This window comes from Micropterus salmoides, unplaced genomic scaffold (assembly GCF_014851395.1).
Source record: "Micropterus salmoides isolate LMB-PRFRI ecotype aquatic unplaced genomic scaffold, ASM1485139v1 Ms_hic_scaffold_1, whole genome shotgun sequence".
In the NCBI taxonomy this organism is placed as follows: Eukaryota; Metazoa; Chordata; class Actinopteri; order Centrarchiformes; family Centrarchidae; genus Micropterus; species Micropterus salmoides.
Genome location: NW_024040040.1, coordinates 61,343,158 through 61,358,050, shown reverse-complemented (window position 1 = coordinate 61,358,050; position 14,893 = coordinate 61,343,158). Strand labels below are relative to the sequence as shown.

General features: G+C 41.4%; 1 protein-coding gene across 1 annotated transcript; it reads right to left on the bottom strand.

The window, feature by feature from the left end:
• Positions 1–1,366: 1,366 nt before the first annotated feature.
• Positions 1,367–14,218, bottom strand: LOC119915223 (SERTA domain-containing protein 2-like). Its single transcript, XM_038734767.1, has 2 exons — positions 13,993–14,218; positions 1,367–5,167 (listed from the first exon to the last, which is right to left on the bottom strand). The coding sequence occupies exon 2, from the start codon at positions 5,161–5,163 to the stop codon at positions 4,264–4,266; it is 900 nt and encodes a 299-aa protein (XP_038590695.1). The 5' UTR covers positions 5,164–5,167; positions 13,993–14,218; the 3' UTR covers positions 1,367–4,263.
• Between the last annotated feature and the right edge of the window lie 675 nt (positions 14,219–14,893).

Genomic DNA, 14,893 nt, shown 5'->3' with positions numbered 1-14,893 from the left:
AAAGAATTGACTTCAAAAAATGTTAAATTAGATTCAAGTATATTGACCAGTTTAAAAAACTATTCAATTATTCTATCTTTAAATGATACATTTAATCATATTCACTATGTACTACTAATATATAACATTTAAAGTAAGAAGTAGAAAGATGCTGGCCGCTTACTAGACACACAGATTAGATTCCCAAATGATCTCGTAGTGTCAGGCGTTTACAGAAATAATCGGAGACTCCCTAATATTTATGATTTGAAATCGGGGAGCCTCCGATCAGAAACCCGCAGCAGCCAATGAGAGCGAGCTGAGTGGGAAGCGTCCCCAGCGTGTTGTGTATCTGCTCTATTGCCTCTTCTCAGCCTCGAGTTCATCCAAAGTTTGATTCTCTACTTTGTTTTACTGTGATAAACAGCATACTCAACTGCAGCCTCTGCTGTGGCAGATGCAAAGCGGCGGGTGTGGCAGAAGTTCGGAGAAGAACTTTGGGTCGGCACCAAAGTGCTTCTGGAGAACTGTCCGCCACCTCCGGAGGGGGAAGCAGGGAACCATCCAAGCTGTGTACAGTAAGGATGGGACTCTGTTGACATCAACTGAGGAGGTAATTGGGCGGTGGAAGGAACATTTTGAGGATCTGCTAAATCCGACTGACGCTCTCTCTAGTAGAGGCAGAGCTGGAGGCTGATGGGGGTTTCTCATCAATTTCCCTGGTGGAAGTCACTGAGGTAGTCAAACTACTCCACAGTGGCAAAGCCCCAGGGGTTGATGAGATCCACCCAGTGATGCTAAAAGCTTTGGGTGTGGAGGGGCTGTCTTCAGGCACGTCCAGCTCGGAGGCAGCCACGGGGAAGACCCAGGACTAGGTGGAGAGATTATATCTCCACACTGGCCTGGGAACGCCTCCCAGTCAGAGCTGGTGACTCGGGAAAGAGAAGTTTGGGGTCCCCTGCTGGAGATGCTGCCCCCACGATCCGACCCCAGATAAGCATTAAGATTAAGATGGATGGATGCATGGATACAGTTACCTTTTGTTGAGTTTACAGTAAATTTAAAATCACTGTTTTAAATGTAGATATCAAATATTTTATTATACATAAAAGAATATGTACCGTTTGTTTTATGAATAAATAAACTAAATGAAGACGTCACCGTGTTCCAGTTCTGTACTACATACCAGTCTACAGAGCGCTCACACTCGAAAAGTGATATTAATTCAACTTTCTGAATCCAAGTGTCTCAGATCTTAGAAAACAAAAGTATTAAATCCTAAAACAAAATATTTTCTGTTCAGGTTAAATTGTTTCTGTCAGTTTGTTTGACGTCTTGACTGCATATTGGAAGATTTTCTGTAACCAGTAAAGCATGAAGACTTGTACCAACTGTAACACCAGTTTATTATAAAGACACACATATGAAGATTTATAAAAAATATATAATATATAAAGACAGAGTACATACTGTATACAATTACTGGGACCCAGTTCTTCTTACTGGTGTAACAACCTGCTGCTACATCATCAGTCCAGCAGGTGGAGACGTATCAGGATCGATCCCATCTGATCAATCTGATCCATAAACACCATTTTAAGTAACTCTAAATGTGTTCTAGGTGCTTTTACACCTTTAACAGGAGTTTTTTTTAAATCCGGATCACACACCAAGATATACAGACTGCAAGTTAATACCAGGTGGAAACAAACATATAAATCAGAAACAAGTTCAAACGTTTAAAAACAAAAATAGTGTTTTAGATTAAAATTTTAAGTAAAACTGTCCCAGTGTTTACCCACTCATCTCAAACACACACAAGAGCTGTGGTTGAACTCAGGCGGTTTGCATTGATGAAATCCTAAAATATATACATTACATAGTGTGGAAAATTCATTCATTAAATGACGGTAAATTCCATAGAAGACATTTCACCCAAACCCCCAGAGTTGACCTTCTGTCAGATTTCGTCAGACGTCAGTTTTGGTGGATTCTAAACAGAATACATGTTATGTTACGTACAAACATTAGTTTTAACAATAAATATACACTGGAGCTGAGAGATAATAAATAATTCACAGTCGTGTGTTCTGGGCCGGCTAATAAAAGACGACGACTGCATTTCAAAGTTCGTATTAATGCCGCTGTTGGTGTAAAAAAATAAAAACACGGTACCTCCTTTAAACACGTAGTTAAATGATTCCTTTTTACCAGATGTGAGGTTTGTAGCCTACGCCCGGTTGCAGTTACTTACCGCTCTTTTATTTTGGTGAGATTTGATTGGTCAAGTTAAAACAGAGTTTAAAGTGAGTTCTGCAAAGTTAAAATTAGACCGAAGCTAAAGGAGGTCCACACTGTGTTCGTTAGCGGACGACTGTTGACCAAATCGGATATTTAGAGAGTAAAATACACTACAGGTGCATCCCAAAGAATTTGAATATCATGGAAAAGTTAATTGTGAGCACCAGAACCAGACAGAGAGATGAAAGACTCAGGAAACCTTTGCAGGTGTTAATCAGCTGATTAGAGCTCCTCTCAGGTTGACATTTCTTTATTATAAAATCTTTATTCTAACACTGTCGTACATTTTAAAATACTGGAGCTTTGATTTCCATGAGCTGTAAGCCGTAATCATCTAGATTAAAACAAAAAAATTGCTTAAAATATTTCACTTTATGTGTAATGAATCTTTTTTTTAAACTAAACACACCGAAGAAAATGAACTTTTCCACGAGATGCACCTGTACATCCATGTTCTCTCAGCCAGTAACGTGTTGTTTTAGATGGAAGCTTTATTACTGATTTATAAATTGGTTTTCACCCGACAACCGGGACAAACTGTACCGACGACGACAAAGTGTCAATTGCTGAGGATACTGTAACACGCTAGAGACGTTTGCTGTGATTTCTCAACAGAGAAAACTGCCAAATTTAGTTTGAAACAAAGTCTGGTGATATTATTTCTTTTTCTTTTTATCAAACCCAACAAAAAAACCCTAAAACAAACAAATGATTTGATCCTTCCTGTGAATCCTGGCAGGCCAACACGTTGTTGTCTTTGGTCTTTTCAGGAGATCTGTGAAAATCTTCACAGCAGACTCATATTTTACTTTACAGCAAAATCAACCTGTTCCCCATCTTAACTCTACTGCCAGCCACTGCTTTAAAGTCATTCCATGTTTAGGGCTCCACGATCAAGTTGGCAACAATAAATATGCAACATCCAGTTAGACTTTCAAAATAAAAGTACTTGTTAACGTTGTGAAACATCACAATTTGGCTTGGTTTAGGAAAGGATCAGAATCAGGGTTTAGGTTAAAATAACTATGTTAAGTACATCAGTTAACTTATGTAACATAAATAAAACCATTTAATGTTGACTTTTTCTTTCACACGGGAAACTAACACCGGTCTCCTGGTTCAAAGTCCGGTTTGTGGCCCCCGTCATCCCCATCCACGTCCTTACTCTGACTTTTCAGTTAAATATCCTACACCTACATTTACCGTTTAAAAGTGACACTACGGGGCTTCCCCCAGTGCACTACGAACTGACGCCCACGGGCCAACAGCTCGACATTTACACGTTGTGTAACTTTTTTAAAAGATTTCCACATTCTTTGCTGACAAAATAAATTCCACTTTTAAAAGACATTACATGATGAATTTAAAGTAATTTAACTGCATTTTGGAATAAAACGTCCTTCAGCGTTCGTGACAGATTAAGGCACTGGATTGTTTTACTTTTTCATGAATACTCATGCACAGACAGTAAAAATAAAACGTCTCTGGAGATATTTTGTTTCTTACAATTATCGGGCAGCGATAAAAAACCGGACGGTGCTTCACGCTGGCGTTATTTAATCCCGGAGTTTGCTGGAAGACAGACTGCTGGTGGATCTTCATCATGCTTCCAATACTTTAAACTCAGATGCTGTGTTTGTTCTAAAGCTTCTGTAACTGACTCGTGCTACCATGATGGCCAGAGTTGACTTTCTCTGGGCCACTTGTGGTGGCGTGACCAGGCCTTTACACAGTGTTTCCTGCCTCTCCTCATTTCATTTCATTACCAGAACCACCTGCCATCTCTGAAACTCTCTACAGAGGGCCTGTTTGGATCTCCATCCAAAGCATAAAATAAAAGCTTTTGAAAGGAAATTAATGTCTCAGAATTCATTGATGTAAAAACCTCACACACAGCAGCTTGACTCCTCCAGAATAAGGCCGGCGTGACGACGTAACTTTAAAACTGTACAAAATTAACAAAAAGTTATAAAAACTCTCCTCTCAGCTGCCCACCAGCACCTCCATGATGTGGTCCAGCTCGGCCAGGTCCAGTTTATTAAAAGGCTGGTTCTGAGCTCCGGCCCCTGACATCGACCGGACAAGGTCGTCAGCTATCTTGGATGGCGGCGCTCCTAAAGGGGGCAGGCAGGGCCCGAGGTCGTACATGGAAGTGTCAATGTCTGTGAAGAGGACATCGTCCAGCGTGAAGTCAGTCAGGAAGGAGCCCGGGCAGGACGGCGAGGGAGGGGCTTTCTCCAACCGGCTCTCCACCTCCTGAAAGCCTCGCCGCTCCTCCTTCATGACAACATCAAACAGAACCCGAGCAGGAGGCTGCGAAGGTGGGCTGGAGGAGGAAGACGAAGAGGAAGGACAGAGCTCCTCGATCTCCTCCAGGGCTGAGGAGAAGCTGTCTTTGGGCGCCGGCCTCAGGGAGTGGTGTTGCGTGGAGGAGGAGGGCGGCAGGGTGAAGAACATGGGCAGGTCCTCCTCCAGCAGTGAGGCAGGGGTCAGGCAGGAGTCCAGCGCCGTCAGTCCCGGCTGTGATGAGGAGAGGATGCTGAAGGAGGAGGGTGGAGGCGGCGACTGACCGTAGCTTTCATCCTTACGGGCGGCGGCAGTGACAGGCAGTGAAGCAGAGAAGAAGAGAGCGCCGGCGCCGCCTTCCTGCCTGAGGTCGTCATGGATGTGGCGGATGACATTGTTGATGAGGACTCGGCGCTGAAGGCCGAGGTCGGCGCCCACGCGCGGACTGTACAGCTTCATGAAGGACATGTTGAGGACCGTCTGACGCTGCAGGGTGTAGGACGCCTGAGACATGCCGTCGACTGCCAGAGGACGCCGCCCTTCCTCCAAACCGTCCTCATCGTCATCCAGTTTCCGCTTCACCCCGTTACCCAACATAAATCTGTGGAGCAGAGACAGAAAGAGCTCAGAGAAACCTGGACAGCAACAACCTCTCAGACAAGAATTGATTGTTCAAGAGTGAAGATGAACTTTGTTGATCCCACGCAAGAAAACTGGAGGATCACAACAATAGGCTCCACCCCTACACTATCGCTTTAAAACGCAGAGCTTTTACTACATTATGGCTGCCTTCCGGACGAATCCGAAGACCTAAAACTGAGAAGCTTTTGTGTCTTAAACTCCGGCGTAGCGTGTTAGTGCGGACAGGTGAAAACAGAGGACTTTAAAAACGATGACGCAGACGTTTGGCTTCCTGATTGGCTCTTATCAGTCATGCAAAGCAGAAGCACGATGCTGCTGACAGTTTTAGTTTTGGTGTTTTTATTAAATTATTTTGTACTGTGCAAGTAACCCTTATATACTTGTACTGTGCATGTCGCCGTATTTGCTTTGCAGCGGCTCCCAGTCCGTTTTCCACAGCCACAGTTGGTCCATGCAAAAAAATCTCTGTCGTGGTTCCTCACCCTCGCTATTTCTCGTTCATTTATAGTAGTTCTTCCTTCTTTAGCTAAATGTTCTGCAGAGAGATCAGAAGGAGTAGTGTGAATGGAGACTGTTTGAAAATGATCACTGTCCACAGCAGCATTTTAGCTGCCTATCAGACTTGATCTCTGTACTTAGACGACACACATCACGTGACCATTCACGTACGCTGGGCATGCGCATGCTGGTGTAAACGGGAGGCAGATTGTCTACTCCGCAGTTGCAGAAGATGCGGCGAATGAAGAGCTGCTGACAAACACATCAAGGTAAGTAACGCTTATAATTCGTTATCCATGTTGCATTCGCTGCTGGTAGTCCAGGCTGATGTTTTAATCCAGAGAGGGTCATGTGATAGGAGCCCATCATTGTTTTTAAACTTGTCCTTTTTCGCCTGTCTACACTAACATGCTAGCCCACAGCGTTTTTTTTAAACTTCTCCGTTTTAGTGTGGACGGCAGGTGTAAACGTAGCTGCGTTTTAAAAACTTAAACGTGTGGATGCAATGTGGGGGAAAAAGGGTTAATACTGCAGCAGGCAAACATTTCAGCTCACCCGCCACCATGGCACATAGATTTTTCTTATATTAATAAACATTATTATAAATTAAGAATGATACATATTTCTACTGTCAGATACCACTGGCTCGTGTCTACACTTTTTCAGTAAACAGGTGAGTAAAAAACTCAATTTCAGACCCAGGCTCTGGAGAAAACTGGCAAGTGATCTTGAGCTATGATTATTTTACCTCAGATTAGATCTTTATGGTCATTGTGCTCAGAAGAGTGAAAGCCTGTTTAGCTGTTACTTGATTCCAGCTGTCGTTGTACTTTACTGGGAACACGTTAGCATAGCGTAGGTCTGATTGATCCAAACTCCATTCAGAAAACAAGTATTTTAAAAGTTGTTGTCCTGCTGTCTTGCTGACAGACCTGACAAAGCATGAAATCATCTGTTTAACAAATCGGTATCACGTTGTAGTTATTTCACATCCTTTCACAGCAGTTAAATCACAGCAAACTACGCTGGAGTAAACCGGGATTACAGCATAAAACACAAAATTGATGAAAAAAATACAACAAAATAGAAGCAAAAAAAACAACTTTCTAGAAACTGAGGAAAGTTCAAAACAATACAAATCCATCAAAAGTCTGGATGAAAATAGATAAAATAAAGTAACATCCAGAGGGCTGTGTTTACTGTGAACTTTGCAGCAGGAAAAATATAAAAACATCGAGCCTTACTTACAGATGGTACCAACAGGTGCCCCCCCGCTTTCAGAAACAAAATGTACAATAGCTAAAATGTTGTCCAGAGCAACAAAGATCCGAGGAACCGAGGGAAGATCTGAAGTTTCAACCAGAGCAAACCTCTGAATAAAAACTGAAAATGAAAGATGTTGCCTAAAGATCACGTGACAAGAGAGTCACTGGTTTGAAACCCCCAAATTTACAGGGGAAATGTGATGGGGAAACTGCTGCTGCAGACGTGCCTTTGAGCAAACAGCCTCAAACCAGCAGCCTGAGCAGCTGTCGGTGCGTGAAGGAAACATGAAGCTGAAAACAGACGGAAAGTAAACGAGCAGCGAGTTACACAACGGTGACTCGTAACGTTGATGGTCTAGTCATAGGTTTTCTGGAAGCTGAACAACTTCCTCACAAACTGATGAATAAATGTGTGTGTGCGTGGGTTTTATCAGTCAGCTGACCTTCTCCCCGTGTGAGCCGCAGTCAGCTGATTGGGTGGGAGTCCCAACACCTTCTGACTCACTGAACAACAAAACACAGGAAATAGGCGTCTTCTGTCCCGACGACCACACACCTTCACCAGCCCGGTGACCAGCCGGTGCTCCTAAAATCCCCCTTTGATTTGTGGCTCTGCAGAGTCCCACAAGATGTTTGTTTTCTATCTTATAATAAAGAAGTTCACTTCAGTGCTTCACAGGTGGGTCGGGGAATAAACATCACGTGGACTCAGAACTACAAAGTCTTAAAGATTCAGAACTCGAAAAGTACTCAATACCGGTCTTAAGACCACTTTTTGATGGTCTTGGTCTCGTCTCGGTCTCGATAAACTCTGGTCTTGGTTATGACTCGGTCTTGTACTCCCTCGGTCTAGATCTCAGCCCCTAAAAGTCTTGGTCTCGACAAACTCTGGTCTTGGTCTGGGTGGCCTTGACTACAACACTACTGCACACTGAGCGTCATCTACAAAGTCTCAGTCCTGCATCAGGTACAACAACTTCATCTAATGGTCTGAAGACTGAAATGTTGTTAAAGTAGTAGAGTAACGTATAGTAGAGTATAGGGCTAAATGATTTTGGGAAAAAATCTAATTGTGGTTTTTCTGCCAGATATTGCGATTGAGATTCACTGCCAGTCTATTTTTGACGGAAGCAGCATCAAGCAGCACAGAGCAGATGAACCAGGCAGGAAGTGTTGTTTGCAAGCAGGTAGCATCCAGTCTACAATATGAAGCCGATGCGGAAGTCCCTGAAACCTGCATTCTATTGAAAATCCAGCAGGGCGACTCTTAGTCCGGCTCCGTTAGAAATAAAGGGAAAATGACCCTATTTCTCAGCTGAATAATTACCCCAGTAAACACTAACCTGATGAGTTTATGGTCTCAGTCGCTAGTTTCATGTCTTCTTCAAAACAAAATGATGTTCATTTAGTAAATTATGGTCCCATTTATTTTAAAATAGACCACAAAGCAGAGTATGTTTCAGGGCGGGATTATCTATGATTGATACCATGGCGACCTGTCATCAGGCTAGAGTGACTCGTATCCACAGCACTGTGTAAATTTATCACCAGCACCGTTGAAAAAGCTTATTAGGAGTCGGCTGTTCACTTTCTCTGGTGAGTACATTTAGTTTTAAGACTGTTGAAGATATCAGCCCTGTTAAAATGACAGTTACAGTTGCACCTAGCTAAGCAAGCTAGCTAGCTCCGCCGTATCGTCACTTCCGGGCATTTCCTGGTTGCAAAATCTTGATATGGTGGCGTCCTATCGGCCAAACTCGAGGCTTCAAAACGGCAGTCCACAAACCAACGGGTGACGTCACGATGTTGAATTTCAAAATGAAACACCCTGTGCATGCTCCCATAAAACACACAAAACGCTCTTATTGTGACATGCTTCAGGTCGGCTGTGCAGCCTGCACAGAGCAGAACGGGACGGGCTCACTGACAACTGTTTCTTAAAACTGAGTTCGCCAAGTTCGGACTTCTGTGCTTTAAAGCTTGGACTTGGCAAGTTCGGCTCGGGAGTACAAACTCCCAGGAACGGGAGCACGCAGTCCATCATTCAGCAACTGGAACAGCAGCGGACTTGATGACGGCCGGACCCGTTAGCAGGCGGGACCTCACATCTCCGAAAATGTCATAGCAATTTTTTAAATCAGCTCCGTCTTGAGAAATCCACCACATATTTGGAGTTTAAAAAACTATGTGACACAAGAACAGCAGTATTTATAAGTAACAATTGAGAGTTTCCTCCTCAGACATATTTTGGCGGCAAAATGCATCCTGGGATATCTGGCCATCCGAAGTCCACACAAGTCACCACTGATGCAGGCTCGGTAAAACGGGCGAAGCGAGAACACATCCAGGTATTTGATTGTACTTGGCTAGATGCGGATTTTTGAATTGGAACAGTACTTTGGCTGCGACTGATGACGTTTCACAAGAACACAAGTACACACAAGAACGCAGATTGAGAAACAGTTATCTGTAGTTGAAACACACAAACTTACATATTAACAACATGTCAATAAAGTGCAGGCCAGAGTTGTTGGACAGTTACTGAGCTTGTCTATGAAACATGAGAGGCGTCACTTGCTTAGTTTTTCTTGTGGTCTGTAGGCCGACCTGATGAGATTATATCATATTATTTAATGCCCTGACTTGACTCTCAAATTATCTCATATTATTAGAATTTGATATTTCTTCTCCACCATTGCTCATCACCTGATTTCATCATAACACAGGCCTGACCCACAAGAAACAGTGTATATTTATCTAATACTATGTGGTCGTACTATATTTATATATTTACTAGATTTACTGCTTGTCCGTTTTCAATAATATAGAAGGTAAAGAGCTTAAAAATTAATCGCATATTAAATTGCATTTGGTTAAAAAAAAATAAAACGCAATCAGATTATTTTCCAAAATCATTCAGCCCTACTAAGTACATTTATTCAAGGACTGTCTTGTACTTGTACTTTATACTTGAGTAGTTTAATGTCATGCAGCTTTACACTTCTATTGCACTAAGTTTGTCTGACAGCTTTAGTTACTCGTTACGTAGAAGATCCAGTATTTACTTGAAGCAAAATACACGGTCAGTTTATAAAATATAATGTATTACAACACTAAAGTCCTGCTTTTGATACTTTTACACTTTGATTCCAATTCTTGTGTACTTTTACTTAAGTAAACCTCTTTGACTTGTGGAGTGTTTAATAGTGTTTTTTCTTTTACTTCTGTAAATGATCCGAATACTACTTCTTTCACCACAGCCAAAACTTTAAGATACTCATTTTGAAGCATATGGAGAGCTAAAGGGTCGGGTAGCAATACCGCTCTGTAGAAATACTCATTCAGGATTTCACTCAAGTAAAAGTACAAAAGCATTAATAGCAAAATGTACTTAAAGTAAAACTAGGAGTTATTTTATTGTGCATAAGCAGCATTTTAACGTTACAGCTGGTGGAGGTGGTGCACATTTTAAATACTTTATACACTGTTGGATAGTTTAATCTTAAATCTGCAACAAAGCTCAAGCTGTGGGATCAATGTAGTGCGGTAAAAAGTAAAATATTTCTCTCTGAGATGTATTGGAAGTAAAGCAGCATGAACTGTGTACTTGAAGTGCAGTACTTAGGTAAACATACTTAGTTGCTTTCCACCTCTGGTTTAGGCGTGTATTTGTGATGGTGCATGTGTGATGGAGTGCTGATTGAAGCAGATGTCGGGGTGGACGTTTGTGGTGGCGGGGACTTGATCCTGTGACCTCTCGATTACTCAGCCAACAGGCATCTGAAAGTGCTGACAGAGACTGAATTAAGCAGCGCACACACACACACATACACACACACACACTCCGTATATGATTATTCATCAGCTACTCTGAACTCATGAGGGGCCCCTTTGGAGGCCCCATCTGCTGAGACACCCAGAGAGGACGAGGTGAAGAGGTTACGGGGTGAGAGACACAGGAACAGACAGAGGGAGAGAGAGAGACAGAGAGAGAGACGTGGGGGGAGGATGCTCTCCGTGTCTGTGTTTCTATTTACCTCTGACCAAAACTCCTGAATCCATAAACCAAAACTGAGTCTCGCAGCAAAGGCTGACTCTGGATCAGCTGGCTGAGGTTCAAATGTAACATTGACATTTGAGTATTGTGTTTCCTTTTGCTAAATGATTTAAAAAGTTTATATTCCTCAATGTAAAGTGTTGCTTTGGTATCGGTGCAGTAACTCAGGTATCTATTAAACTGTCTATTTGTCGACCTGACTAACAGCCGCCGCTCAGCCTGACATGCAGGAACATGTTTCTGCTGAGTCGACTGACCTGTTTCAGGTGAAGCTTTTATTTGCAGCACTCAGAGTGAAAAAGAGGTCTTTTCTTTGTTTTAAGATTAATCTATAATTTATAGGTCTGGCTTTAGCACGCAACTCTTTTCTGATTCATTGCATGTCAGCTAAATATTAAAACAAACTAATCAGCGTCTGCGCGCTCTCCTGTCTTTGCATTGTGAAGGTTTTGTTTGTGAGTGTTATTACTTATAAATCTATAAAATAAAGACTCGATGGCTGTTTTCTTATCACTGCTGCTGCTGGCGACTGATCTCTGTGTTTAAGGGGAAAGACTCCAGGAAGTGAAGGTGGACTTTTCTCACAGAAAATAAATCCTGTGTGTTTGCAGCAGCAGCTGCCGCCGCCTCCTCTGCACGCTGCAGGATTCTGCCCCATCGTGTACAATTCGTCCGTCAGCAGTCACTTTATCTTAAAGGTGAAGCGCAAACAAAAAATTTGCATGTTTTTGCTTCCATTTCAAACTGGACCTGTGATCAGGTTATCTCTCTGAGTCAGCTGTCATTTTTGTCCCTAAACTTTTCAGTCTGATGTTACAGAACATATCGTGGACCTGAACTTAAGGGAAGTTTTGTGTTTGTGTTCGAGGCCTACAGAAAGTTGTGGGTCTCAACGGAGAGCAACATATCATGTTGATTTAAAATCCGGCAGTCAGCAAATTAGTTGTAAAGTTACTTAGTCTTCTTAAGGCTAGGGCTGCAACTAACGATTATTTTCATTATCAAATAATCTGCCTTTAGTTTATAAAAAGTCAAGAAATTGTGCAAAATGCTCATCACAGAGTCACAAAGTCATAAGTTAAAACAAATAACTGAAACAATTAATCGATATCAAAATAGTCATCAATCTAATCATTTTGTCTAATCGTTGCAGCTCTACTTAAGACTAATTTTTTTCATGTCATTGTGCATGGAGTCATTGCATTTACTTTCATAATAATGTAATAATTAGTGCCGGGCAACGATTACAATTTTTTATCACAATTAATCGCATGATGATGTTTACATCAGGTGTTGGCTTTTATTTTTTTAATGTTCTTGACCCCTCAGTCAGTCAGCTCTTGTATTAAGAGTGTGACCGGCTTCATGCAGGGTGTGTGAGTCCAATGTCGAAGCCTTATGTAACACACACACACAAAGTGCTGATTGTACTGAGGGCGGGTGAACGCCTGTCAGTCGGCTGTAACGCTCGGCAACTCCGCCTGCTGCTCTTTTTAAACTGCTGCTCGACCACATTCTTCCCTTTAAACCTTGACTCCACACCAGGAAACATACAGTGTGCTGACCTTTGACCCTCCACGCTGCTGATATGTCACCACCAACCAGTGTAAACACAACTCTTTTACACGCCGTCGTCGTGTCACTACTGCACATCTGTTTTACTTCTCCTCTTCTTGCACTTATCATTTATTTTGGCCACTTATAGAATAAACAGATTGCTAATTCATTTAAAAAGGTCAACAATAGATTAATATGTAATAATATATATTAATATGGTCATTTGATATTATTGGCTGATTTTAGCTGTATATTAACAACACGGTGCAGTACAGGACTGACAAATGTCACCGACAACTGATTGATCCATTGATAAATAATACAGGCTTGGTCACACCACACATTACTTAATTTAATGATGATTATAGTTTAATACAGATTATTATACTTAGGATGGTTTAAAGGCTGTTTATAGTTGTTATCAGAAGTGGACGAAGTATTCAGATCATTTACTTCTGTAAAAGTACTAATACCTCACTGTAAAAATACTCTGTTACAAGTAAAAGTTCTGCATTGAAAAGGTTACCATAGTAAAAGTATGTAAGTATGTATGTATTTAAACTGTTCATATGTTTTGTGCGTAAAAAATCTGACTTTGCAAAGTAACTGAAGCTGTCAGTTACTTTGTAGTAATGTAGTTAAGTAAAAGTACAATATCTCCCTCTGAGATGTGGTGGAGTAGAAGTAGAAAGTGGCATAAAAAGAAAATACTAAAGTACAAATACCTTTCATTTGTACTTGAGTAAATGTACTTAGTTACTGTCCACCACTTTTCTGTTATTTGATACCAGCTCAAGTCTGAATCTGCCTCAACATTCAGGTATCAGTCTGTTCCAATCAATACTTAAAATATTAAGAAGGCTAACACTTCATTAATCCCACAAAGGGGAAAGTCAGTGTTTTGCAGCCCTACTTTATTCTATAAATAATAAAAATATGATTATCATTAAGATGACTAAATGTTGAATACCAAAAGGGAACATTAAGGATAATTTACACAAGAAAATAAAGTATGAAAAACTCACTTTAAATGAAGACAGCATTAGTGTCATTTAAAAGCTATGTTTTACTGATGATCAGTTCACTCTAGTGTGTGTAATTCTGCTGTAAACGCAGCAGCTGGTTTCCAGACCCCCCGGGACCTCTGGGCCACCGGCTGCTCCCCGTCACCTGCCCCGGGCACCAGGCACCCGCCCCCCGGCCACAGCCTCCACACATGACCGGGAGAAAAAGCGGTTTTCCTGGTTACATTTTGACATGAAAACCGGACTCTTTGTAATCATGAACCGTTTAAATAAGTGACACTACAAACAGCCCACGCTGTCCGGGGGCTCGTTAACGGACAAACGGCTCCCCCGGTGGGGCAACACGGAGACAAGTTTCTGTCGGTGCTCGTCTGTCACTCACCACATGTAGCTAGTCCCGTCCGGGGTCTCCTCTGCGGCATAGGTGTCGACGGTGAGACCGGGAGGAGCGGAGCTGCGGACGGTCAGCGGGAGGGAAGGAAGAAGGAGGAGAAGAACATGGAGGAGGAGAGACGCGCCATTTGTCCGTTTGTTTGGTTCTACTCTGCGGCCGCCATCGTCCCCGCGGCCGCCTCGACCTCGACTCTCACCGAGCTATGCACACACGCGCGCGCGCACACACACTGCCGTAAACACCACTTCCGGTCAAACACTTCAAAATAAAAGCTATATATTATACTCACTAATTTATTTCCAGAGCTTTATAATATAATAATTAATAAAATAATATATTTATTATTACACCAAGGGTAGGATACTCCAGTAGCAAGTAAGCAAGTAAAATATAAATTAATAAATAACTATTTTAATTCTTATTCAAATATCAGATACAGTAATTACATTTTAATGGATTGTTAAACATAGTATACGATCAATTTAATAATTAATAAAATATATTTATACCATTATACTAAAGGTATGCAGTAGCAATAAAGCAAGTTAAAAATGAATAAATAAAATAGAATAAAATAACATAAATAAAATATACTTGATCAAATAAATCAATCATTAAAATACTGCGTGCAGGGCTCCCATGCAAAATTTGCATAGATAATAAAACAATAATATCAAAAATGTATAACACATTAAACAATGTTCTCTCTGTGCTCAGTGGATGTTATTTGTCATTTGAGGTATATTAAAAATAAACAAAGAATGAGTGCAGCTTTAAAAATCTTTTTCGTATAAATTTAAAAAAGCAAATAAGGTATGTTTTTGCAATTGTTCTTTCGACATCTAACCCTTTTTTTACAATATTGATGCAATATTGTCTTGTTTCACTG

Coding starts and splice junctions, on each gene's coding strand:
- LOC119915223 (XM_038734767.1), bottom strand. CDS start 5,163: ATGTTGGGTAACGGGGTGAAGCGGAAACTGGATGACGATGAGGACGGT.